This window comes from Equus caballus, chromosome 19 (assembly GCF_041296265.1).
Source record: "Equus caballus isolate H_3958 breed thoroughbred chromosome 19, TB-T2T, whole genome shotgun sequence".
Taxonomy (NCBI): Eukaryota; Metazoa; Chordata; class Mammalia; order Perissodactyla; family Equidae; genus Equus; species Equus caballus.
In genome coordinates, this window is record NC_091702.1 from 54,969,177 (window position 1) to 54,996,222 (window position 27,046).

The 27,046-nt window shown below is 39.5% G+C and overlaps 2 protein-coding genes and 1 long non-coding RNA gene across 8 annotated transcripts in view; 2 read left to right on the forward strand and 1 right to left on the reverse strand.

Moving 5' to 3' along the window:
- Positions 1–14,656, forward strand: NEPRO (nucleolus and neural progenitor protein). Of its 4 annotated transcripts, XM_023623776.2 has the most exons (10): positions 1–279; positions 782–919; positions 2,512–2,666; positions 5,674–5,753; positions 6,133–6,264; positions 7,131–7,208; positions 8,396–8,757; positions 9,092–9,153; positions 11,248–11,507; positions 14,020–14,656. In XM_023623776.2, the coding sequence occupies exons 2-10, from the start codon at positions 817–819 to the stop codon at positions 14,480–14,482; spliced, it is 1,695 nt and encodes a 564-aa protein (XP_023479544.1). In that variant the 5' UTR covers positions 1–279; positions 782–816; the 3' UTR covers positions 14,483–14,656. The 4 variants fall into 4 exon arrangements, with proteins under 4 accessions (XP_023479544.1, XP_023479545.1, XP_005602037.1 ...); XM_023623777.2 differs by lacking the exon at positions 782–919; XM_005601980.4 differs by lacking the exons at positions 1–279; positions 782–919 and adding an exon at positions 974–1,712.
- The window catches only part of GTPBP8 (GTP binding protein 8), a 23,072-nt gene continuing 2,983 nt past the window's right edge, over positions 6,958–27,046 (reverse strand). The window contains exons 3-7 of one of the 3 annotated variants that reach the window (XM_070243829.1): positions 26,152–26,282; positions 24,571–24,670; positions 22,347–22,465; positions 22,135–22,158; positions 16,982–17,516 (exon numbers count right to left, since the gene is read on the reverse strand). In XM_070243829.1, coding sequence (XP_070099930.1) covers positions 17,426–17,516; positions 22,135–22,158; positions 22,347–22,465; positions 24,571–24,670; positions 26,152–26,282 — 465 coding nt within the window. In that variant the 3' untranslated portion in view covers positions 16,982–17,425. Of the gene's footprint in view, positions 7,147–16,981; positions 17,517–22,134; positions 22,159–22,346; positions 22,466–24,570; positions 24,671–26,151; positions 26,283–27,046 lie in introns of those variants that run through there. The other 2 variants (XM_070243830.1, XM_001502953.7) reach the window with 2 other exon arrangements.
- Positions 22,590–23,871, forward strand: LOC138919265 (uncharacterized). The gene is made up of 2 exons (XR_011429295.1): positions 22,590–22,820; positions 23,784–23,871. It is a non-coding gene; the product is annotated as an uncharacterized lncRNA (long non-coding RNA).

The window sequence follows — 27,046 nt, forward strand, 5'->3', positions numbered from 1 at the left end:
GGAATTCGAACCTTGACGGTGTGTCTCCAGAAACCACTAACAACCTCTCTAATACGTTACGGTTGGGGCCTTACGTACTTAAGTAGGACGGCATCACTGTGGCTGAAGGTTAATGAACTATTAGAAAGACATTAACGAGGTGAGGATCAGTAGAACTTGGAACACCGTGTGTCTAGGACACTGGGAGAGGATGGGGTTGAGGGAGTCAGACGGCCTCCAAGCTTCTTTGATGTGATGGCGGTGCTGCTGCTCAAGACGGAGGAGCTTGACTATGTCAAAGTAAGTCACTTTTTCTGTATTACAAACGCCGCACTTTGCATGAGCCTCTATTTCACTGCTTCCCTTTCCCCTGATGTCTGAGGCGGAGATAGGGGTGCATGCACCAGTTCGACTCGCAGCCTCAGTTTCTACTTCTGTAAAATGCCGTGAAGCAGTCCCAAACTTGGCGGTGCCTCAGAATCCCCTGTGGGGAAGCGTAAACACAATGCAATTCCTCGTCCTACTCCGACATTCTGACTGAGTAGTACCAGGATGGGGTTTCTTCCCCAAACTCTCCCAAGTGGCCCTGATCCGCGGTCCGGTTCTGGTGACCAGGGTTGGTCGACCATCTGGGGCTTTCCCGCCCGCCGTCGCTGCGGCAAGACCCCGCGGAGGGCCCGCCTCGCCCCGCCCCTTGCCCGCTTCGCCCCGCCCCTTGCCCGCCTCGCCCCGCCCCTTGCCCGCCGCCTCCCAGCCTCGTCTCCTCTGCCCTCCTTCCGGCGCTCCACTTGGTCTCGCCCAGCTCCGCCTTTCCCAGTCCCTTCCCCGCATCGCAAGATGGCAGCGGAGCCGCCGGGCCCGGAGCCGTGGAATCGCGTGCGGATCCCCAAGGCGGGGAGCGGCAGCACCGTGACGGTGCAGGCGCCCGGCGCCGCCCTGGGTGAGTGAGGCGCCGGCGAGAGGCAGACGTTTCCGGGGTCGGGGGCGGGGAGGTGTCCGGCCGGGGCCGCGCACGTGCGCGGCGCGGCGGGACTTCCTGAGCCCGCGGGACGCCGGGAAGAGGCCCCGAGCGGCACGCCGCCGGGCTCCGGGTTTTGCCGGGGACAGTGTAGGGACTCTGGGACCGCAGTCCTTCGCTGAACCCCAGGGGCAGAGAGGCGGGTGCGGCTGGTGCTGCCTGGGGCCTTGTGCTCCCTGCGGCCTGTTTCCCACCTACGGCTCCGAGGAGCGGAGGGCAGTCACTTGAGCACTCTGGACTTAACCGCAGTCTGTCTGGGCCTCTGGTTCCTTACCTGTAAAGTGGGTTTAGTCCTCCCTACCCGTCGCCGGGTGTTGGAGGATCTAACGATGTCGTTTCGGGGAAAGCGCTCTTAAAGCGTTTCCCCACTGTATGATGGTATTACCGTTATTAGGCAGTAGGGCGTGGTAGTTCGCAGCTTGGCTCGGGAGCCGGATCGCCTGGGTTTGAATCCTGGTCTTTGCAGGAGCTGGGCGGGAGGGGGTGTCGTTATTTAACCGGTCTGTGCCTCGGCTCATTTTCAAATGGGTATAAAATAGTATCTGCCTCAGGGCTGTTTCGAGGAATGAAAGAGTTAACGTTATAGGTAAAGCATTTGGAACAGTGCCTGATACAGTAAATAAACACTCACATGATGGTTATTAGTATTAAATACTTATGATCTATCCAGTTATCACATTCTCCTCCTCATCCGTCCATCCTACGAAGCTGACAGGTTAATCTTCCCTCTTCTTCCTTCAGAAGTTCCTTACCAGGATTCCCATTAGGCGTGGAAATTCACCAAGCTCCCCCCCTCCCCCCCCCCCCCCCCCCATCCTAAGACAACCCATCCTGGCCTGAGATAGTTGGGACAGTAAGAAAGTTCTCCACGTTGTGTAGAGATCTGCCTTTGTGTTACTTTCAATTCGGATGCTAGTGCTACCGTTAGTGCCAGGGAGAACACGTTAACCCCGTCTTCTACTTCACACCTTTCAGACGACGAACCAGGCAGCTTTTATCTCATTCTGCTGGGCACCCCGTGTTCAGTCAGGCATTTATCAAATAATATAATTTCCAGCTACCAAGGTGGTTTCTCTCTTCTGAGTATATCCTTATCTTCAATTGGTACCCAAATACAGTAACCTTTGACTTTAAGAGTATGAATTAATCCATTCTGCCTTGCTTATGTGTATAGCAAAACGGGAGTTTTAAACAAGTATGCAGTGCCCCACCCTCAAGGTACTTCAGGTGTAAGTGTACACCAAATGGCTTTATAAGAAAGATTATTAAAATCGTGATAAAATGTGGTGTAAAGATACACATTTGAGTTTAACAGATGTTTTCTTAATGATTTCCTGGACTTCCAACTTCTCACATACTTAGAATCATTAATTATGTTCTTACAGTTGAGGCTGATGATGTTCACTTGTTCTTGATTTCTTTAAAACAAATTAGGAAAGATGCTTTTCAGTGTTTTTTATATAATATACTTAATGGAGAAATACATATTATCTTATTAAACATCTCCGCTTTAGACCTTTGCATTGCAGCTGTAATTAAAGAATGCTGTCTTGTCACACTGTCACTGAAGAGTCAAACCTTAGATGCAGAAACAGACGTGTTATGTGCTGTCCTCTACAGCAATCACAACAGAATGGGCCGCCACAAGCCCCACCTGGCCCTCAAACAGGTAAGGAGGAAGCCCTGTGTTTAAGACTCACATGTTTACCTGATGAAGATGGAAATCACACTGCCACTTAATATTTTTTTATTATAGAAATCTCAGTAAATTACTTGTGATTTATAGGTCTCCAGCCCACAGGTCTACCTGGGCGTTTTTTTTTTCTGAAAGCATTTCAAAAAACAGATCACTATATCTTCGATCACGACAAAGTGTTGGATTAAGAAACAATCTCCTGAGCAAAATCAAAATCCTAAAATCCTAAAAAGAAGAAAGTTGTGGTTTATTTATTTTGGGGTATACAATCTAATTTGTAATATATTAGAGTAAATGGGTAAATAACAAGTTGTGGTATAAAGTGGTTTCATTTAATTTTTGGATTTTAAGACAAAATTGGGCTCTGCAGTGCAGGGGCTACACCACAGAGAAGAACCTTCTAAGCTGCGTTCCTTTTATGCTCATTCATTCATTCATTTTGTTAATTATGCAAGTACTTTTGAAACTTCCCATGTGCTAGGCACTGTGCCTGGTGCTGGGTATACAGGGGTGAAAAATCTCTGACCTTACAGATTCATGCTCTCTGGTTAATTTCCCACTCCCATTACTTAAGGCAAAAAGGATGAAGATTTCTTCATCAAAGCAAGATCTGGGATCGTGGTCTTTCCCTAAGTTTTCTTGTCTGGGGCAGCTTTTATCTCCTTGTGAGTCTTTTGCTCCAAAACCAAACCTGTTATCTCAGATTGAACGTATTTCTCCTCCTGGCTTCTAAGTTGTGAATAATTATCCAGTCAGAAAAATTTGGTGTTCCGTTTTCTCTGCCTGTTCCTTTTATGTAGCTCTCCCATCCAGTCAGTTATCACTCATAAGATTCTCTGCATCTAGTCCCTCCTTTTAGTTCTGGCTGCCATCTTTTTTCAGACCTTGCCAACTTTTAGTTGTCTTGCTGTCCTGACTTATCTCTCCTCCTCCAGTCTTTCCTGCACTTTGGTATATTCATGTGTACCAAAGCCAGGTGAATCATCCTAAAACACAGCTTTGATTTTTAATGGTTCTCCACTGTCTCCTGAACAAAGACCAAACCTCTTAGCTTGGCTCACAAGATCCTCCGTGATCTGGCCTCTTCAGTTTTCCTTAGCTCAGGCTTCTTTCTGGTCTTCCCATATTTCGTATTCCAGGCAGCCTGCACTCTTCACGAGTTCCCTGCTCACCACCTTCGTTCCGTCCCCTGAGCCTTTGCTCACCTGGTCCTGTGTGTTTAGAAAGCCCGGTCCCTCCGTCTCTACCTGTAAAGGCCTTCACATCCTCAAAGTCCCACTTCCATCCTTCCTCTCAGTCATAAACAACCTCCCAAGGGTAACATGAGTGTAGAGAATGGCAATCTCATTTTAAGTACCTTTTTCTGATTATTAGTGAAGTTGAACTCCTTGCTTTTTATGATTCTTGGCTATTGGGGCCTCCCCTTTGTGCTTCTCTGTGACATTTAGCACAGTGTACACTGTGGCACAGTCATCTGTGGACGTGTTTTAGGTTCCCCACAACCTTACAGTCAGAAACATTTCTCATGCTGCTGCTGCTACTCTGTTACCATTACTAGGACTTACCATTCTATCTGCTTCACCGACAGAGAGCTTTCATCTACTTTAAGATTTATTTTTCCTACCTTCCAAGGCTAGGTACTGGAATTTGCCTCCCTGTAACATCTCTGCAAGGAACAGAGAAAATAGTCTTGATTCCTCCTCTGTGTGACATCCTTTGAATATATGAAGATTGTTCTTATGTTCCTCCATGTTCTCTATTCCTGTTAAATTCTCAAGTCTTTTTTTCCCCTCTTGTTTTTTTTTGAACCATAGGTCGCTTACTATGTTGCCAGGTGCTTTCCTATCTTGGTTTGTAAGTACTTCTCTCAAAGGATGGTGTTCAGAACTAAAAATTGGAAAAGATAGCAGCTGACCTCAGAGGATTTAAGGATTGTGTTGTCTCCATTGCTCTGAAAACGGTGCTGTTAGGATTGATTAACTTTGATTTAATTTTTAGTAGCATATATGTAGCTCTAGCAAGATACTATCTTCACCAGTATCAGTGCCCATCCAGACCTTCACACCCTGTGAAGTCTGGAGGCAGTCCCATGCATGCCCTTTGCATGGCATTTCCTGAGGACTACAGAATTCTTACCACATTTTGTATAATGGATGGCCCTTACCTTTGTTTTTTTTTTTGATAAAAACTATTGAGTGCTTAGTCAACACTCTGCTAAGTAGTAAGTTACAGTGGTGGACAAAATAGACCAAATATCTTGTCCACATGGAGCTCACATTATAGTTGGGAGGAGAAAGGCAATCAAATCAATTGGTCAGTGAATCGAATGTCAGATGGTGATAAATGCTATGGAGGAAAATAAAGCAGGGAAGAGGAAGTGCGGAGGGGGATGCAATTTTAAATAGGGCGTATCTATTTTTGTTTTAGTATTTAACTAATTATGTTATATGTCTTCTTTTTTTACTACTAGATTTTAGCAGCTAGAGATGGGGAAGTGTTTTATATACCATTTTATTTCCCAGCATGCCTTGCATGTAGTAGGTGTTCAATATCCATTTGTGAAGTGAATAAATCCATCACTTTCCTCATCTCTGTGGCATTTATAGACTGTTGAAATTTAGTAGTTAATAATTTACTGTCTTGTTTTAATTTCACTATTAGAAATCACGTTGCTTCAGAAAAATTATAATCTTGAGAATAACCTTATACTTGACTTTGTCCCCCTTATACTATCAAGTACCTCCTGGCATATAGTAAATTCTTAGTCATAACTTGATTTGAGAAATTTGTTTGGCTGGATAAATTTCAAATTTTTAACCAGAAGTACTTTGGGCTATGGATTTCTTTACCGTTAAAAAAAGGTATTCTGTGGTATTCAGTGTATTTCTATACTTTGAAATTTTGGATTTGTTTTCCTGTCACATTAGTGGCCTTGTCTGTATTATATACATATGGATTTGAGCTGCTCTTCTCCTTTCAGGTTGAACAATGCTTAAAACGTTTGAAGAGCATGAATTTGGAAGATTCAATTCAAGATATGTCTGAGTTGCTTTCTCCCAGGTAAGTGGTCCAGTTGCTTTGTGATGGCCTTTGTGGGGGGCTGGGGCCTTTGTGTGTTGCCCTGATCTTCCTATGGACTTTTCTCTGCTTGGTGTTGGGATATAACCAGTTATATCTCAGCTGTAGGAATTGTGTTTTAATAAAGGGCACCTGGTATTTGGGGTAGTCTCCCTCTGTTGGCCTGTGGGAGGGACTGGCGTGACACTGAAATCGGGTCATGATAGATTCTATTGAAGCATCAGTGTCGATCAACTTCAGTGAGCCATTGTTCAGCATAACTACCACAAATTGAGCTTAAAACAAGTCTGTGCTTGAAAACTGATATACAAGTGTTTTATATTCCAGAATGAAAGTAATGTACTACTCTTTTTTTGTCAAGTGAAAATCAGCCTGTAACTACCAAGGCATGTGTCATCCCCAGCCAACCAGTGGTGGAATTGGTGTTGATGAAGATTTTGGGAGCCTGCAAGTTGTTACTTCGCTTGTTGGACTGCTGCTGCAAGACATTTCTGTATCCTTGAATCAACTGAAATACCTTCTTCTGAATTGGAATTGTTTGGGTATATTTAATAGTATTTCTGTTTGAAAGCTAGGGGGTCTGTAGGAGTTATAACCCATGGGGATTTCTTAAAATTTTGCTTCTTGGCCTCCTTTTCCCAGGAATTTCCTGATAGAACCATTGCCAGAGACTGCCTGTCTCTGTCCAGCATGTATTATCCTAAGGGCATTGACAGTTAGAAATTCTTCTTTTTTTGGAGGGGGTGAGGAAGATTGTCACTGAGCTAACATCTGTGTCAGTCTTCCTCTATTTTGTATGTGGGACACCTCCACAGCATGGCTTGATGAGCAGTGTGTAGGTCTGCAACCAGGATCTGAACCCGCAAACGCTGGCCACTAAAGCAGAGCATGTGAACTTAACTACCGTGTCACCAGGCCAGCCCTAAACATTTGCTGCCAATCCTACTCTTTTTGGTGGAGGACTGGCCCTGAGCTAACATCTGTGCCCATCTTCCTCTACTTTATATGTGGGTCGCCTACTTGGCATGGCTTGCCAAGTGGTGCCATGTCTGCATCCAGGATCCGAACCGGCGAACCCTGGGCCGCCAAAGTGGAACGTGTGAACTTAACTGCTGCGCCACTGGGCTGGCCCTGATAGTTAGAAATTCTTAATCGTAGAAACTAAATTTAATAATGAGAGCTCTAGCAGAGTGTATATTACTTTATTTTTAAGTTTCCATGACTTACATAGTACATGTTTTAAGGCTTTAATTCCTTCAAGAAAACTCTTTCTACTTCCAGTCTGCTTCTTTCATAGATGTTCACTTAAAAATCCAAATCACTTTGGTTTCATTTTCCAACTTTAACTTGATTCTCCAGCTTGACTGTGAAACACCTAGGTTTGCAAGAATTCATTATTTTAAACCTTGTGATGGTTGGGATAGTGAGCAGGTTATGGTATGTATGTTCATACCTTTGAAATCTTTTCATTTCTTTTTCATCTCTAACTCAGCCTAGGTTTCTCGTTAGTAGTTTTCATATTTGCTTTCCCATGGGATTCTGAAGGTGTGGGAGTTCCATTTCTTCATTTGATCAGAGTTTATTTGGGGTGGATTGGAGTTATGTCAAAGACTAGGCTTTGAATCTGAAGTCATCAGATCATCTCCACACTAAACAATTAAGCAAGTTAATTCCTAGAATTAGCAACTGAAATAATAATAAAAAAGTGATTGCTGTAATGATACAGCAACTGGCCCATTTAAAATGAGTGTTCCTGGGCAGGCTGTATCATTTGATTCTTTCTGCTATTAGGTTTCCACTTTTTACCGGCAATAACCTTCTGTATGGGCTCTAGATTCTTTTCTTCCACCTGAAACACCACTGCCTTTTGAGGGATAGTTGATGTAAAGAACACTGGGAATAGTTGCAAACCAAAGAGCTTCTCTGGCATCTCTCAACTTATATTATGAAATTTATTTGATGCATAATTGGACTCAGAATCAGCCTGTATTTATAAGGAGACCTATTTTGGGCCATTTTAAACAATTGGGATGATTAGCTCTAATTTGAATGAAAACTAAAAGCAAAAAGTACAAAATTCTCTCTGGATATTAAAAACCTTGCTTTGCTATCTTAACCTAGATAGCTCAAGTTCTGTTTCCAATCTTGTTTTTTATTTTGCTTATTCTTAGAGGTAACAATGTTAGAATTACTAGTCATATTATTTTAAGATGTCAAACCTTCCTTATTCTTTTTTATAATGAAAATAGCTTTAATTTTTGCTGATTATGACAATAATACAATGCTTATTTTAAGAAATTTAAAAAAATAGGAAAAAATGTGAAGAACCTGACATTTGCCTAAAAATCTCACCACCTAGATAAAATCACACTTAAGATTTTGATGCACACCCTTTGAGATATCAATTCATGGAGTACTTTATTTGGTTTTATGTAATATGTTTTACTTGGATTTTTCTTTTTGGGTGGACTAACCTGGCTATTTGCAAATATGCACTATAGCATTTTTATCTATAGTGGCAGATTTGATGGGCATTTATTTTCAGCTTTGACTCTGTTGTGGTTTTATGTAATCTGCAAATTGTAATTACTGGCTAATTCACGAGCTCCTGTTTCTTTCTCTAGGGTTCTGTATAAAGGCGTTTTAAAAAGGCTGGTTTCTTTATATGAGCCGTTGTTTGCATTGCTTCAGGAGGTCTCTAGGATTCAACCATTGCCTTACTTCAAAGATTTCACCTTTCCTTCTGATATTGCTGAATTTTTAGGACAGCCCTATTTTGAAGTCTTTAAGAAAGAAATGCCTACAGCTTTTGCAGCTAAAGGAGTAACTAAATTGCTAAATAAACTGTTTTTAACAAAAGAGCAATCACCGAGGTCCAGTGAAGAAACTTTACTTAGAATTTCCAAAAAGGCTCAACAAATGAAGATCAATATACAGAACAGTGTGGATCTTGGGCAGCCAGTAAAGAATAAGAAAATCTTCAAAGGTAATTTGCTTTGATATAGCGCATACTCTAATTTAAAAAAAAGCAAAGAACTTTTGAAATTATAATCATGCATTGTGCAGGAGAAATTTGGTCTCTCTCTTCTTAATTTTAACTCACATTGATTATCTTTAGAGAGGTATGGTAATACCAGCATTTTCTAAGCTTGAGCATTTTAAGTTGTTTGTTTCTGCTGTTACTTCCTAGTTCTTTGCTTGCTTAGTTCCCTTTATTTCTTTTGTAGTAATTTGGCAAGAAATGTTGTCATGCACTTAATTTTTTGATTTGAAAATACTATGCTTAAGTTTTTGTATCTGTGATTTTTCCCTCTCCACAGAAAAGTCATCAGAATTTGATGTGAGGGCCTTCTGCAAACAGCTGAAACATAGGGCTGTTCAGGTTTGTCTGGCTCATTTTAATACAGCTTATGATTTCTGATCTGTAGACTAGATGCCACTAACCAAGGCAAGAGATTCAATCTTACTTCTGTTTCATCCCCAGCTGTAAGCTTAGCGCCATCTTAGTTCTCAGTCTATGCCTCTGAATGCATAGAGGCCTTCCCAAGGGGTCTGAGTGGATCCAGTTTATCAGTTAATAGAAGGCCTTCAGAAACATATTACCAAGAGTTTTGCTAGAATTTTAAAGTCACCCTAGGATCCATCGTAAGTGTGGATTGTACTGCAGCTTCAGAGTATGGGCTTTGCAGTCACACACAAATGGTTTGAGTCCTGGCTTTGGTTTATACCAGTGTCACCTTATGTAAGTCTCTTGACCTGTCCATACCTCTGTTTTCTAATAATAGTATGTACCTCATAGGCTTGTGCCAGTTTTAATGCATGTAAAGTGTTCAGCATAGAGTCTGAAGTACGGTAAGCACTTAATCAGTGTTCGATGTTTTTAGCCACTTTCATCGTTACCATCCTCATCCTTTGTCATGAAGCTTCTACTTCTTTCTTCTGTCAGGGTTCAACTTTAACCTGATTCCTCTTCTTAGTCAGTGTCTGTAAATTCTCTTTGTTCTGGACCTAACAACAGATAAGTACATCAGAGTCACCCTCTTGCATCCGGTAACTGCTTGACTTCTGTTACCCTGTCTTCTCAAAATTGTTTTCTTCTGGTTTCCTTCATGGGTTATTTCTTCCATTCTCTTAAGAATTCTTAATAATTTCTAATAAGTCAGTGTACTTTTTTGAACATTTACAAGTTTCCAGCCTGCATTTATATTCCATCCAATTCATGAGTTCCAGAGAGAGGAATATTAGTAACAGTAATAATAATAATAGCTCATACTTATATTACATTTACTCTTTGCTAGGTGTATGCGAAACTCTTTATATGTGTTAATTCATATAATCTTCGCAAAAGCCTTGTGATATAGTTGCTATTATTACTGTTTCCAAATTTCAGATGAGAAAGTTGAGGCATGGAAAGGACAAGAAACTTGCTCAGGCCACACAGCAACCACGAGGCAGAGCTGGTATTTGCACGCAGGCAGTCTGGTTTCCTAGTCTTTGTTCTTTACCATGACACCAGTCCCCAAATAGTTTTGTCAACTCTGTGTCAAGAACTATGACTCGCTGTGACCCTTGAAACTTCTGCAGTCCGTCCACCTGTTCCTAGGTGAGCTGGTGGCCAGCTTCCCTCTTATTCGTGACTAATCACTACCACGTTTTTAGCAATTAGCACTAATATGCTCAGCTTACTTTTAGGTCACCCTTATCAATCACCAACACAAAGTATTGATGGGTCTCTACTTTTATACTTCCTACTTTGTTACATTCTTCTTGAGGGTGAGGAATTTGGAAGAAGGTGAGCTTTCAATGAAGGATGGAAGCAGACTTAGTAGGTGGCATATTTTCATAAACAGTAAGAGTTGGTAAAATTAAAACTTCACTTGATATAGAAAGATGGGGTTGAAGAGACAAAGGTGCCACATCAAAGGATGCTTGAATTGGAATTGGAAATGCTGCTCGGTTAAGCACTTTTAACATATGCTGAGCAATCATCCTTGCTTTCACACGTCTTAGTAACATTTATGATCCATCAGTGAGGAGGGTGACAGGGTCATAGAAATAAGTGAAAAACAAGATGCGGTAGCCCAGTGGCGTAGAGGAACAGGGCTCTTCACTGACTTTTTTCCCACCAGATAGGGAATATTGGCTTTGCCCAGTATTTAATCATGTGGAGTTTTATTCTTTTGTGTAGGTTAAATAGATATGTGGTAGAATATTTATATTAAGTTTCCTCTGAATGCAGCTACAGATAAGATCTGTTGTACCATAGAGGGAAAAGAAATTTTGTTAGAAGCAGTGGATAAAAAATTAAGCTTTTTAAGATAAAAGGAAAGTGCAGTGAGCTTTCAAAAAAGTTTTCCTTCTTTTAAAAAGATGGATTTCACATTCTGATAGACTATGAGTCAGCTTTTCTCTGTTGTCTTGTATTTACAAGTCAGTAACAAATCTAATACATTTTTCTTACCTTTCCATATTTCAGGAAACCAGCTCTGAGTTCAGATGTTCTAAATCCAAACTGAAGGCAAGCAAACATTCTTCTCAGAAAGGGACAGGAACTCCTTGTGCCAAAAGCTTTGTGCAAAGATTCCGAGAAGCTGAGACTTTTACACAACTTTCTAAAGAAATCCAAAAGGCAATTCTGTGGAGCAGGAGCAGAAAACTCAAGGCTCAGGCCACCTTTCTGGGTAACAAACTTCTTAAAAGTAACCGGCTTAAACACGTGGAAGCTCAAGGCTATAGGTGGGTATATTACAAAAATTATATGCCTTTACTTTGTCTGTTGTCATTTAGGGCAAAAGTGTATATATTCGAGTCAGCTTTCTCTAAAATGGGGTGTCCAGTAGCCCGAGGGGGCTAAAAGTGGGATCTAGTCACACTGCAGTTTTGTTTGCTGCTTTTGTTGGGCAAAGCTGTAGCATTGGGAAGAACAACTTGGTTAATTGGGTTTATTCCTTTGTCCTCTTCACCATTCCATCTGTCGGTTCAGAGAGTATCAGGAGTGCTGTGGCCACGCCTGGGTACAGGTGCGAGTAGGACAGACTCAATCCTCACAGGGCTTGAGCTCTAGCCGGAGGGGTGGCCCAGCTGCCCAGAGCCTCAGCGCAGCGGGCGAGGGTGCGAGAGCAGCAGCAGAGGTGCCTGCCTCCCACAGGCCCAGCCAGACTCGGGGTCAGAGCCCGGGGGGCATTCGGTCATGGGAGCTAGACTGTGCATGTGTTGATCTCTTCCTCTCTCGCATTCACAGAACTGTGTAAAGATGGCCATCTTTGATTGTGAGCCAGTGCACGAAGTTAGACACTTTAGGGTTTTATATTTTTATTGAAAAAATAATGGATGCCCATGGTAACAATTTCAGACACAAATGGCTATAAAGATGCCTTATTACCCCTTCACAGAGGCAATCATTCTGACCAGCTTATGTATCCTCCAAGAAATATTCTGTGCATCCGCCATCATTTCTTATCTATAGTTACAGACGTATATCGATTCAGGGTTTTCTAAATGGTTCCCATGGATGAATCACTTTGTCTAAAATTTGTTGAATTTTCTTTTAAAATTTATGGAAAAGATATTCCCATTGTAGTAAAAAATTTGATATATAGTGAGAGTTTTGTAAAAAGTTTTGATTAAAAGTGGTGGGAGAAGTTAAGTATTCCTAAGGAATGAATTGCTGGAACGGTTTTTACATTGGGGTCCCCTAAAGGCCTCTAGCCATCTAAAAGGGATCTCTTTTAGAGTGGAAACTCAGCCTGAGCTGTTCTGTTCAAGACTGGGTTTAAAGTCAGGGGTAGATGAGGTAGAGGTGGTAAGAATTAAGAATTAATGAGAAGGCTAACAAACTGCTGTTTATTTGGTTAAACCGTTATTCTGTACGCCACAAAAATATAGTGTTCTTTCATAGTGCCCTGTTTTGAGGTTTCAGTTGTTATATTTTAGTACATTTTAAATTTACTTATGTTCATAACTCTGTCAGGTAGGCAGTGTCATTCCCATTTTATAGATGAGGAAATGAAGATTTTGCTTAGGGTGTTAGAGCTGGAGATCTAGAATTCAGTTCAGATCTTCGGATTCTTCTGTTTTCATTCTTTCCATTTCCATTTCAATGGGGAGGTACACTTACCCTCTCCCCACTTAAAAGTCACTGCTTATAGGGGCCAGCCTGGTGGAGTGAGTAGTTAAGTTCACCCACACTGCTTCAGTGGCCCAGGGTTCATGGGTTCAGATCCTGGGTACGAACCTATGCAACACTCATCAAGCTATGCCGTGGCGGCATCGCACATACAAAATGGAGGAAGACTGCCACAGATGTTAGCTCAGCAACAGTCTTCCTCGAGCAAAAAGGAAGACTGGCAACATGTGTTAGCTCAAGGCCAATCTTCCTCACCAAAAATAAATAAATAAATAAAGTCACAGCTTATAGTAAGACAAGAAAAATGTTTAGAAACAGCTCATGAATTACTACATTATAATGGGCTTCCCAAAGTTCTCTATTTGTTTAAAAAGGAAGAGGGGAGAGAGGTGGGGTAGGAAGTATAGACCCATGCTAATCTTTTGAAATCTGACAATCACCAACAGTGAGGTAGTTATCAAGGTTCTGCTGTACCTTGTGGCAGTGTCCCCTATTCAGAAGCAAAACTCCTAAAATAATCAGCTTTGAATTCTGAATTCCCAAACTTGAAGATGATAAATGAATCACAATTAGGGTAGCTCAAGGCTGTCGGTTTGTCTATGCCAGAAGCCCCGTGTTCTTATTCTTATATACGCTCCCTCTTCACTTTTATTCCTTTTTCCTTCTACAACATGAAGTTGTTCATCCAGAAATGAATTAACACATCCTGGCAGATTTTTCTATCTGTGATACATCTTTTCTCCTGCTCCATTCCTACTACCTTCTGAACAGATGAGCAGTTATCAGGGAGAAGCTCCAGCACTGGAGAGAGGCGGTGTCTCAGCGTTCAGCCCCTTACGAGGCAGCTGCAGGAGCTACTTTACTTTGGGAACATAACGGGGACACATTTGCCTACAACCTGAATCAGAGGGAAGTTGTGCTCTGAACATACAGATATGGGCTGAAGCTCCTATTTCTTTATTTTTCATCATGATTTTGGGGTTGTATACAGGCGTAGGACTTGTAGATAAATTGTGTACTTTTCTGTTGGAAGGGTAAAAAGGAGACAAATTAAAAGTTTTTGAGAACGTTTTTCTGCATCTTAACAGTCTCAGATTTTTCCTTTCTCTCTGTCCTTTAAAGTTTGCCAAAGAAATTAGAGTGCATAAAAACATCCATTTGCAACTGCCTTCTTCGTGGCTCAGGTATCAAAACTTCAAAGCATCATCTGAGACAAAGAAGATCACAGAATAAATTTTTACTGAGACAGAGGAAACTGCAGAGAAAGTTGCAGTCGACTCTTTTAAAGGAAATTCAGCCGTCCCCTCCAGAGACAAGGAGTGCTACGGATACCAGTAAACGGGGACCCTCTCACTGCACAGTTCATAGAACTGACTTCTACCCTAACAGTAAGCACCTCCTCAGCGGCAGAGTTTCACGTCCTGTCCTACCGACTAAGGAGAAACAAATTCATGGAAATCTTACAGGAAGCGATGAAAATGAAGCTGATTCACGGACAGTGATACAAATCAATAAACATAATACATCAGGAACCATGAAGAAGACAGATGACATTGATGATATTTTTGCTTTAATGGGAGTTTAGATGCTCATATGTGAGACTTTTAAGTGATTAACAGACTGGTCCGGTGTCCTGCTGTAAGTGGAACCGCTGAGATCTGGAAAGGTCTGGAAGTACCACTTGGACTCAGAGAGGAGCAGCTTTAGTGCAACTCTGTACAGCAGAAAATTCGTTTCCGTTCAATAAACATTTATAGTAGCTTTGTGTCATTTAATCAACAAGTATTTGACTCTAGAATAGTCAGATTTTGACTCTATGTGCCAGGTGAAGCCCTGCTAAACATCCTGATTTAAGTGAGCTCTTACCTCTAGTCACTTTTCATTTATATTCCTCCTGGTTTCCTACCAAGTTGTAGTAGCTACTTAGTGCCTTAAAATATGGACAATATCAAGGAGATCTCCTTCATGACAAGTCTGGAAACAGCCATCAGCTTCTAAGATTCTAAGATTTAAGGTCCAGTCTTGCTTCTTTTATTCACATATGACTCCCCCGAGCTGGTAAGTCTCCCTGGGCTTAGGTTCCTTCATCTGAAGTGGCAGTATTGTTCAAGAATCATAAGCTTTTACAGCTGAGAGAGACTTTGGAGATTATCCCTCACTGGAAAAACCAGAGTGGTTCCGTGAGTTGTCCAAGGGGGTAATATATAAAGCCTGGACTGACTATAAGCCTAGCGTTTTTTTCTACTTCATTAATGTTCCCTTGGAGTAAGTTTTTTCATCTCCTCCTCCCATCTCCTGCCCCTTACGATTCTGGGAAAAACAGTAAAAAGCTTCACATGTGTCCACAAAATGATAATTTATAAGGAATGTAGTATTCTGTATCAGTTAAATTTCCCCAAACAACTTAAATTCAAATGTTTTAAGTTTTTAATAGTGAAATCTAAACTATACAAAACCACGACTAAACTAGTAAATTAGAAACTATTGTTAGTATCATCATAGTGAATACTAGTTTCATCACTTCTGCTGGCACTAGAACACAGGTCAGGCCATCTGTAAGAGCAGTGTGGTGGGACCTCCCATGCGTCTCTTCAGACCCTCCTAGCCTTCTATCTTCAGCTCCTGTGTGGGAACCAGTGTCAAGGAGGACTGGACAACTGCACCCTGCCTCCCGCTCTGGGGCCCTCACTTCCTGCCCCCTGGCTCCTGACAGGCTGCAGGAACCGCTTGGCACTTGGGCATGTGCAACTTGGAGGAGCTGTGGGGCTGCCCTCTCCCCTCTTCAGACGGTTCAGAGGCATATTTCATCAGGCTCCTCAGAATGTCCCTCAAGATCACACACTAGTGCCTTTGTGGCACTCAATGCATCAATGCATCCTTGACTGGCTTCCCTCCCTTCTGTTCCATTTCCCCATCACTCTTTCTTCCCTGGGATCACTTCCCAGATAAACTGTGTGCAAGCTTTTGTCTTGGGCTCTGCTTTTAGGAGAACCAAAGCTAAGACAAGCAGTAAAGCAACACTGGCAGGCAGAAAGATAACTTCTAAGATAATTCTATTGTCACCCAATGCCTATATAAAAAGTTTTTTAGTTTAAAACACTGCTGATTAGAAAAGACCAGCGCTATCAACTATAAAACAACTGAAAATATATTCAGAATTGAATTTTCTGAAAAAGACACAAAACTGTTTTACAGCGTTAATTTTTTATCCAGTCCTATCGCTGTGATCTTTGAATACTCAGCCTTACTTTGAAAAGCTAAACCACTTACATGAACAGGTCAGTAGCATCTTCATAGAAATCTTTTCTATTAACTTTAGTTCAAAGTCAGGCTTTATCTTTCCATTCTGAATCTTAACGTGCCAATTCTAAACTGTCTCATCAACTTTCTTGCCCTGTACAAATCAGTTTTCTCACTTAAAAACTAGTTTTTGTTTTTTATTTTTCACTAGAGAAAATGTTACCTCCCCCATGACAGGATGCTTTCTGTGATAAATCTACCTGTGAATTTTGCTGTATCCTTGGGTTGGTTTTGCTTTACAAACATGCAGATGTCCTTGTCACATATCATACCATTTTAATCTGTACAGCTTGTGAGGTTAGAATATAAATGAAACTCAGAGAAATCAAGTAACTTCGGCAAGGTCCCACATATAATAAATATTAGAACTGGAACTTGAATTCTGGTCTTCTGAGTCTGAATCCTGTGTTCGCCTGAAAGTGACTGATCCTGGCCTGAAATGACTGGTGTTTCCATTCCATGGACTGACTGAAATGTTATCAATAATAATTTTTGTTTTTTATGTGAGGAAGATTGTCCCTGAGCTAACATCTGTTGCCAACCTTCCTCTTTTTGCTTGAGGAAGATTGTCCCTGAGCTGACATCTGTGCCGATCTTCCTCTATTCTGTATGTGGGACGCCTCCACAGTGTTGCTTGATGAGCGCTGTGTCAGTCTGTGTCCAGGATCTGGAACCCATGAAGCCTGAGCTGCCGAAGCAGAGCATACGAACTTAACCACTATGCCACGGGGCTGGCCTCAAGATTAATTTTTTTTTTCAAATAAGGACTCAGAAAAAAGATAAATTATAGGTATACATAAGAGCATTTATGTTCAACCTGCTTATCTGCTGAACAGAAAAGTAGCCCCTTGTTTACCTAGTCCATTTTAATATTTAAAAAGATATAGAAATTACATAATAGACATTTTCGTTAAAAGACAAAAGCCCAGTAAGTAACATGGCAAACCGTTCTCTACACAGTAGTAAACAGGTTTTCATGTTATAGACTTCTACATATTCTTGTTTGTCATTTGTTAAAACAGGAAAAACTATTAGCATCTGTTCTAAGGAACAGCATAATTCAATCATTTATAAACCTTTTGTCCCTCAGGCATAAATACATTCTTGCTTCTGGAAGATGCAAGTTTTAAAGCTCACGTGATCCTTCTGCAAGTTATAGACACAAAACATTTAAAACAATGTTGAAACTCTCAGTGTTTAACTCCCATTGGCATAAAGAATTTTGTCTTCAGCTGAACTGGAAGCAATGAGTCTTAAGATTTCCTGTTATATCTGCTATAAAGCATCTCAAGAGATGGATTCCAGAATAGGTCACAGCACTGTGGAAAGAAAAGAAAAATCATTTTCTTCCTTCCTTCAGAGGTAGTAACACATCTGAATTCATCTAACTTAAAAAACTGTATACAAACTCTGTGAGTTCCATGTAGGAAACAGAACATCTTCATCTGTGCCACCTTTCCTCTCCTCCCCCAGCCTCTGTGGTATTCCAAATCTGATGACCCACATGATCTCACCTACTTCCTTCAGGGCTCTGAAAATTTCACCACATCTACTATTTTGCTTTTTGTTTCCCAGGCTAAAAGTTCATTTTTAAATTCAGGTATAAATAAAATGTATTAGTTTCAGGTGTACAACATAACCATTCAATATTTGTATATATTGTGAAATGATCACCACAATAAGTCTAGTTAACATCCATCATCATAAATAGTTACAAATTTTTTTTTCTTGTGGTGAGGACGTTTAAGATCTCCTCTCTTAGAAACTTTCAGATATGCAATATAGTATTAACTATAGTCACCATGCTGTATATTACATCGCCAGGACTTATTTTGTAAAATAACTGCAAGTTTGTACCTATCGACCACCTTCCCCATTTCTCCCACCCCCCACCAATCTCTTCTCTATATCTATGAGCTTGTTATTATTGTTTTTTTTTAAAATTCCATATATAAGTAAGATCATACAGTATTTGTCTTTCTTTGTCTGACTCATTTCACTTAGCATAATGCCCTCAAGGTCCATCCAGGTTGTCACAAATGGCAAGATATCATTCTTTTTTATGGCTGAATAGTACTCCACTGTGTATATCTACCACACCTTCTTTACCCATTCATCCATCGATGGATACTTACGTTGTTTCCACATCTTGACTACTGAAAATAATGCTGTAGTGAACGCAGGGGTGCATATATCTTTTTGAATTAGCTTTTGTTTTTTTCGGATAAATACCCAGGAGTACCACTGCTGGATCATCTGGTAGTTATATTTTGAATTTTTTCAGGAACCTACATACTGTTTTCCATAGTGGCTACACCAGTTTACATTTCCACTAACAATGCACAAGTGTTCCCTTTTCTCCAACATTCTTGCCAACACTTGTTATTTCTTGTCTTTTTATTAATAACCATTCTAACAGGCATGAGATGATATCTCACTGTGGTTTTGATTTTCATTTCCCTATGATTAGTGACGTTGACCATCTTTTCATGTACCTGTTAGCCACCTGTGTATCTTCTTTGGAAAAACGTCTGTTCATATCCTCTGTCCATTTATTTTCTTTTCTGCTTTATCTCCCCAAAGCCCCCCAGTACATAGTTGTATATTTTTTTTAGTTGTGGTCTTTCTAGTTGTGGCATTGTCCATTTCTTAATTGGATTTTTTTTGCTATTGAGTTCTTTATATATATTTTAGATATTAACCCATTATCAGATACATGATTTGCAAATATTTTCTCCTATTAAGTTGGTTGCTTTTTCATTTTGTTGATGATTTCCTTTCCTGTGCAGAAGCTTTTTAGTTTGATGAAGTCCCACTTGTTTATTTTTGCTTTTGTTGCCTTTGCTTTTGGAATGAGATCCAAAAACTCGTCACCAAGACTAATGTCAAGGAGCTTACCACCTATGTTTTCTTCTAGGAGTTTTATGATTTCAAGTTTTACATTCAAGTCTTTAACCCATTTTGAGTTAAATTTTGTGTATGGCGTAAGACAGTAGTCTACTTTTATTCTTTTGCATTTGGCTGTCCAGTTTTCCCAACACTATTTATTGAAAAGACCGTTTTTCCCCCACTGTATATTCTTGATTCCTTTGTCATAAATTAATTGACCATATATGCACAGGTTTATTTCTGGGCTCTCTATTCTGTTCCATTGATCTGTGTGTCTGTTTCTTTGCCAATTCCATACTGTTTTGATTGCTTTAGCTTTCTAATACAGTTTGAAATCAGGGAGCATGATGCCTCCAGCTTTGTTCTTCTCTCTCAAGATTGCTTTGGCTATTCAGGGTCTTTTGTAGTTCCATACAAGTTTTAGGATTATTTGTTCTATTTCTGTGAAAAATGCCACTGGAATATCTTCTATTTTGCTTTGTATTTCTCAGATTAAAAGTGTTGATCTCTTTAGCTTGTTCTTTTTGTGGCAAAGATTCAATCACCTTGATAATTCAGACCTTTTTTCATGATTTATTTTTTAAATTATCATTACCATTATTGTGTCTATTATTTATCTATCTGTCTTACTACATTCATCTGTATCCATTCATCCATTTGTCAGCATGGAAGTGATGACCTCATGGTTTCTCAGGATACATGGATCTTTATGGATACACTGTGACTTTTATGGACACAGCTTTGATGTCTATAAAACAGGTAAAATATTTTCTGTTGTATGCTAATTCCCTTCTTGATAAAGTATAGTATTTTAGACTTTTTGACCAAAGCTGCCTGCTTGAGAACAGCCCATAATGATTCTTGAGATAGAAGTGAAGTTGTACATATAAAGGAGAGATACAAATTGGATAGTCCACACACTAACTATGGCACCTTGAACTCATCTGCAACATTGCTGTCAACTCATGATTTTCTTTGTCCTTGGAGTCAGTTCTCATTTGCTTACAACTTCACTACATAGTAAACCACAGAAGCAAGTATACAATGCCTACTTATATATTTCTTCCATACCATTTATAAAAACAGACTGAAGCCAGTAACAGTCTTTAGGGGCCTTTCACCATTTACACTGCTCTGCTTAGCTGGGGCAGAGTTCAGACATGAAGGTTAGAGGTTCACTTTTGCGTACACACTTAACAGCCAAACCTCACTGGACTACAGGTCTACCAACACTTCCACTTTTCTCTCACCAAGATCATAGAGAAAGAGAAAGAAAGAAAACCTGACTTATTTTATAATAATTATTCTGTGAATAGGCCAGACTTCCTTCTGGAAAGATGGACTTGGACTTGGTCATATAAGCAAAAGCACGGAGTATATATCTACTTTCTGAATTGGGTTTTCAAAGCTATAGAGGATAGCCTGCCAATTTCCTGTACGTGGTCACTGTGGTATAAAGGACGTTGAAGTTCTTGAAAGCCAACAGGCCCCCATCTCAATTCTTACTGTGTGCGTTCGCCACCTATGCAGTGTGCTGGTCACTTATGGTGAGTATGGTGGCAGCAGTGCTTCCAGGGCCATGCAGCAGAGAATGCTGGCATATCTAAAGAAGGGGATGCCTCTAAAAAGTCCCGGGAATCTGATAACCTGGGTTGTTAGCCTGACCTGCTGTTTACTGACTGACCTTTGCAAGGAAGGAAACTAACATTTATTCTGTGGCTAGTGTGTGTCTATTACTCACAATACATTTTATTTAATCCTTCTAACAATCACATTTTTACTAGTGAGAAAACAGATTCAAAGGAAAATGAGTTTGTTCAAAAACGAAATAAGCTGCTTTAAAATCTATAGCCAAGAAGTAGAGGAACCATGCAAAACCACGGCTGTTTGACCCTAAGGCGCATGCTCTTTCTATTTCGGCAAATACCTCTCTGCAACTCACATCGCCTCTCCAATCTGTAACCGTATCTGTGAAATGGGGGTGTGCACTGTGAGGAGCGATTAAGTGTTCTGAATGATCTAATGACATAACCTCCCCCAAGACCATCTGTTTTCATATAGCTCTAGCTGTTCTTAATGTCGAGCCACAATCTATCCTGATTAGGCTAGTGGCACATAGCTTAGAGCAGTGTGGCCTACTGCTCGAGCACGCCCTTGTTTTGAACACTATACTTCTATTAACGTAGTTCAAGAAAGCACTGACAGTTTTCCCCAGCCCCATTATGCAGTTAATTCCAACTCAGCTTACAGGCAACTTAATTTTGTTCTTCAATAAATGTTGCTGTTAAGCCATGATTTGCCCATCTTATGTTTGTGTTACCTTTTCAGCTAAACTATCACTTCCTTCTTCTTAAACAGTTAAAAGAAACAGCTATTTTTTATGATAATGCTCAGGGCTCTAAGAAGAATTAGCATGTCATTTCTGCCCCTGGGAGTTTCCATCGTCTATGTGGGACACACGGAAATGAATGGGACACATGCTTGAATGTAAGCCAAGGGTTTTTTGAAAAGCATTTTGTAGGAATGAATGAAGAGGGATTCTGACAGGCTTGTTGATAAATACACACAATTTAAACGTGATCTGGATCCTCTAAGCAGAGGACAGTTTCATTTCACATACATCTGTTATTGGGTGCCTTCCACAAAGAAGTTAAAGTACGAAAACCACAGGGGAGTGGCTCTGCTACGTACAGGGTACTTGTTGTACCCAAGGTACACACTGAAAGTACAAACTCAAGCTTCATCGCTAAACTACATCTGATGTCTCAGAAATTGCCAGCTCAGGAAATAACCACTCCGTCTGCTCCCAATGCTTAATTCTAACTTGTACGAAGCGTTTTTTTTTTTTATATATGGTCCTTTTAAAGGAAAACTTTTATCCTTCACAGCCTGAATGCTCTTTCTACTATAAAGACTCATTGTTTTTCTTCAGAATTGAGAAAGGGAAGGTAGTGTCTTTATTGTGGCTGTTCTTTAGCTGATTTTAAAAGGTAAAAAGTTTTCACTTCTGCTGTGGTTTAGGCTGAGGTAGAAAGAGAATGAAGATACCTACAGGGAAGATCCAGCAAGAATCTGCAGAAGGAAGAAAGAATAGAGGGATGAAAAAAATAAAAATGTTGATGGGTTGTACCAGTAAATCATGGCTAAGTGCATGGTCTTCCAAATTCCTCTAATTTTAGGTGGTACCTCAATTTAAGAAAAACTCATTTAATACTAAAGGTTGTTAGTACATTAAGTTACAAAAACAATTCAACTCTTACCTCACAGGAAACAACTGAGGAAAACATCCTTGTGTTTTAGTGTCAACAAATTTCTGGATCTGAAGCACTTGTTTTAAAAGATGTCCCTTGGAAGATTTGTCAATTTTTGTTAATACCATCTGTAAGGAAATAAATATTTAAGCATTAGAAATAAAGTATTTCTTAATATAGAGTTTTACATATTTTAGCTACAAATTTTCAATAACAACTAGGTGACCCATGCAAGTTTCTTAATCTCTCCAGTTGTTTCCCAGCTATAAAAGAAAAGCAATACCCCCAATGGAGTTACTGTGAAGCCTGAGTGAGTTAACGTATGCATTGTATAAAGCATACACTGCGTGTTCCTGTTTACCGCTGCCTGAGGCCCCATCATGGATTCAAGGCCAGTGAAAAGGACCCTGGAGCCATATCTGCAATTGCCATAAGTCAAATGTTTTATATGATCACCATATATATGTGGTCTAAGATATATAAGTGAGTATTATTAGGTTGATCCTTATAAAATTGCCAACTTATAATCAATTTTGACCTACAAAATAGTTCCACCTTATATGTAACAATCTAAAGTAAAAATTAGAAATCAGGCTATTTTTAGGTTGTATCCACTGTAGTTATATTCCAAGTTATATACATTTATATTCCAAGTAACCAGAGAATTTACTAGGCTTTCTAGTAATTACTTATAATAATTTACTTATTCAAAGGCAATTTCATACTAGAGGAAGGTCAAGGTATGGATGATTACAAAATCAATTAAAAAGTAAAACCTTGATCTATCAGGTTTTCCTGGGGAATTTCTATAAAATTAAATTTCCTGATTAATCACTTATGCTTTTGAGTTATGAAAAATGTTAATGGCAGAAAGAGAGAAAAGCAGAAGGTGTGCGGTTTCTAATGACCTGTGAATCACTCCAAATGGGAGTCTTTCCTCAGAGAGGCAAATATGCTGATATTTAAATGGAGATATAATTCCTCTATCACAATCTCTTTTCCAAAGAAGAAAGTAATATTTCCTTAAAGTTAGAACTGAGGACAATGTATGATTTCACAAGCTGGTCCCTATGATACTAAATCAGGAATAGTATTACTTAATAAAGCCAGTTTGGCAATATTTGGGCATTTTTAACTATGTGACTAAGTTTATCAATCCTTTGGCTCCTCATACGGTAAGTTATCTCTAATAGTTCACAGGGTTTTTCCAACAATTCCATAACCCCAAGAATACAAAAACGTTGTTGACTAGTAACACGGTTTGATTTGCATTAAACTCCACTGTTACATTTTAGTGGTTTTCTGACATTTTTTGGAAACCAAATTATTATCAATGTATTCTTCACTTTTCCTTTAAAAGGAACTTTAAGAGTGCTATTTTATCTCGAAAACTCTTGAAGCAAAATAAATGTGGATACCAACCTATTAATCTGTATTCTATTCTAGGGCAAACTACAGAAAGAACACTGGTAAGATATTACTGGAAGAAATTTTGTTTTCTTTAAGAAAATAAAAATCCTACTTGTGTGCTGGAGCCTGCTATGTTCCCGTAATGGTTCTTAAATTCCAAATCAGTTTAGCAAATTTTTCAATTGCAGTTTTATTTACATTCTGATACGTACTATCTGCCAACCTGCTATTAAAGAGCTACTAGCATGTTTTAGACAATCACTTATATTGCCATAAAAAAATATAAAGAAAAGCACTTAGGAATACTAAATAACAGCTTAAAAATCTTTCCTTTGACTCGAATTTCAAAGACTTAAAGCTGAGAGAAGGCGAAGAGAATAAAAGTACCACAGAATTTATTTTAATATTAATGGCTCATAACCAAAAAGATTATTCAAAAGGCACTCCTTTATCTCTTGAGAAGACAAGACACGCTCATTCATTAGAAAGACACACACACAGAGCCAGCCCTGATGGCTCAGTCGTTAAAGCTCAGCATGCTCTGCTTCGGCCTCCCCACCCCCGGGTTCGGTTTCTGGACGTGGAACCACACCGCTCATCTGTCACTAGCCATGCTGTGGCGGCAGCTCACTCAGAAGAACTAGAAGGACCTACAACTATGTACTGGGGCTTTGGGGAGAAAAAAAAAAAGAGAGAGAGAGAGAGAGGAAGATTGGCAACAGATGTTAGCTCAGCACAAATCTCTCCCAGAAAAAGACAGACACACACACACACACACAACTGGTATTTCTAATCACAAGCATGATTCAAAAGAAATACTTACCACGTAAGGTAATGCAAATTCTTCACACATTTCTACAGCAATATTGTCTGTTTTTTGAATTCCGACAACACTATCCACTAACAAAAATGTTCTCATCAAACTATAAGAATGCAAAAAATGAAGATTAATGGCAATACAAAATACACTCATTCATTTCTCCCTCTGACCCTCATGATACTAAGAAATTTCCCTTTGAGAAGCCAGCCCCGTGGCCAAGTGGTTAAGTTCACTCCCTCTGCTGCGGTGGCCCAGGGTTTCGCTGGTTCAGATCCTGGGCACAGACATGGCACCACTCATCAGGCCACGCTGAGGCGGCGTCACATATGCCACAACAAGAAGGATCTGCAACTAAAATATACAACTATCTACTGAGGGGATTTAGGGAGAAAAAGCAGAAGAAAAAAAAGATTGGCAACAGTTGTTGGTTCAGGTGCCAATCTCTTAAAAAAAAAAAAAGAAATTTCCCTTTGAATAATTCTTGATCCAAAATTTAAAAATTTCTTTAGGCAAACAGAATTCTCAATTCACCAGGAAGTGCATCCTACAGTCCAATAGGTCTCAATGCTATTTAGTTTCAATAACTAAATTCACTAAATATTCATTTATTTCAATATCATGTATTGAACATATGACACTCTGCCTGGGACTGGATACAAAGATGAGTGAGCCCCTTCCTTTAAGAGCTTGAACTCTAGTGAGAAAAGGAGGCATGACCCAATTAACTATAAGTTATCATAAAAATGTCTAAATTTTCAAACATTACTTTAAAACCAACAGATAACAGAAACCAGATACACATTTTGCATTTTCTTGTGTAAATATTTCATCTTAGTTTCTATGTAAAGTCACAACAAGCAAGATACATGTAAACACTTTTTTACACTTCAAAAGTTTAACTTAATTTTTCCATATATCAGGCAAGGCTTGAAAAATACAACTGCCAGGGGCTGGGCCAGTGGCACAGTGGTTAAGTTTGCATGCTCTGCTTTGGTGGCCCGGGGTTCGAAGGTTCAGATCCCGGGCACAGACATACACACTGCTCATCAAGCCATGCTGTGGCAGCGTCCCACATACAAAACAGAGGAAGACTGACACAGATGTTAGCTCAGGGCTGATCTTCCTCACTGAAAAAAAAAAAAGATAGAACTACCTATGGAGACAATACAAAGGTAACACTTACAGAGGATGTGATCTCAGAAGTATTTTAAGAATGATCAGAATTTACTGAAGTTTATTTAAATCTGGTAAATACCGAATTAACCCACAATTTTCATTTGCAAAATTAGCCAGCTAAGAGTTTGGTATAAAAAAATTAATAAACTCTGCTGAAGTACTATTTATAGTCTCAATTTAGGAAAACATTTGAATTTAAGATTAAGCTAACCTATAGGAAAAAACTAACCAAGCAGTACATACCTTGGTCCTAAATATTGTATTGGAGAATATTCTGAGAATAAAATGGCCTTTCTAAAAGAAGTCATTTGATAAAACTGAAGTGTTCATTATGTGCAGAATGCTCTATTAATGAAACCATGCTTTTGGGTTAAATGTATAACTATCATAAGAAATGTTTTTCCTTACTTCTTTCGTTCTTTTAGATAGGTCTCTACCATGTCAACAAAATCTTCAGGCGCTCTATAGCCATAACCTGGCATGTCCACCAATGTAAAATATTTTCCAACTTTGAAAAAATTCATTTTCTTTGTGTGCCCCTGATAAAGTAAATGGAAAAACAAAAGCTTCCTTAAAATATGTCCTTCATAAATTTCATGACTCAAAATATTTTCTATTCAATCAACAATATTTGTTAAAAGCCTAAGCAGTCTATGGATCATCCTAGCTGTGCTGATGACACAGGAAGAGAAGACAGAAGGGAAGTGGCTAGAGATGAGCTTAGATGATACCACTTCTCCCCTCCAGTTCATTTCTTTTTTTTAAAAAGGATCTAAATGACTTAAGAAAAACTTTAGATTCCATATGAGAAATATGTAGGCAAAATATTTTGGAGTCTTTCCTATTTTGTTATCCCTCCTTCAGTGAAAAAGTTACCCTGTTCTAAATGGTGTGACTGCATTCGTCAGTATTCTCTGATGAATAATGTATCTCCCCTTAAAGAGGAATGATTACGGCACAAATAGGTTAAATTAAATGCTTACCGTCAGTCACGCAGGTTTTCATAAAACCTAGATGCAAAGCCTGACAGTTTATTACACTAGACTACTGCTTCCCTAAATCAAGATGTTTTGCATGTTTCATTAGATGGGTTTTAGTGCTTTCATTAAAACATTTTCTAAAACACATACAACACTATATCTATGCAACTAAAATTGACATAAAGATGATAAAACTGGTTTATTCATGGTTTTGTGTCCACATTTATTAATCAGAAAAGGAAAGATTAAGATAAACAATCTGAAAAGCCAATTATTTGGAACTTAGAACAAATATTTTCAGAGGAAAGCTTTTATAAATGGTG

Coding starts and splice junctions, on each gene's coding strand:
- NEPRO (XM_023623776.2), top strand. CDS start 817: ATGGCAGCGGAGCCGCCGGGCCCGGAGCCGTGGAATCGCGTGCGGATC. Junction 920..2,511: donor GGCGCCCGGCGCCGCCCTGG/GTGAGTGAGGCG, acceptor TCTCCGCTTTAG/ACCTTTGCATTGCAGCTGTA. Junction 7,209..8,395: donor GGGATAGTGAGCAGGTTATG/GTATGTATGTTC, acceptor TTCTTTCTCTAG/GGTTCTGTATAAAGGCGTTT.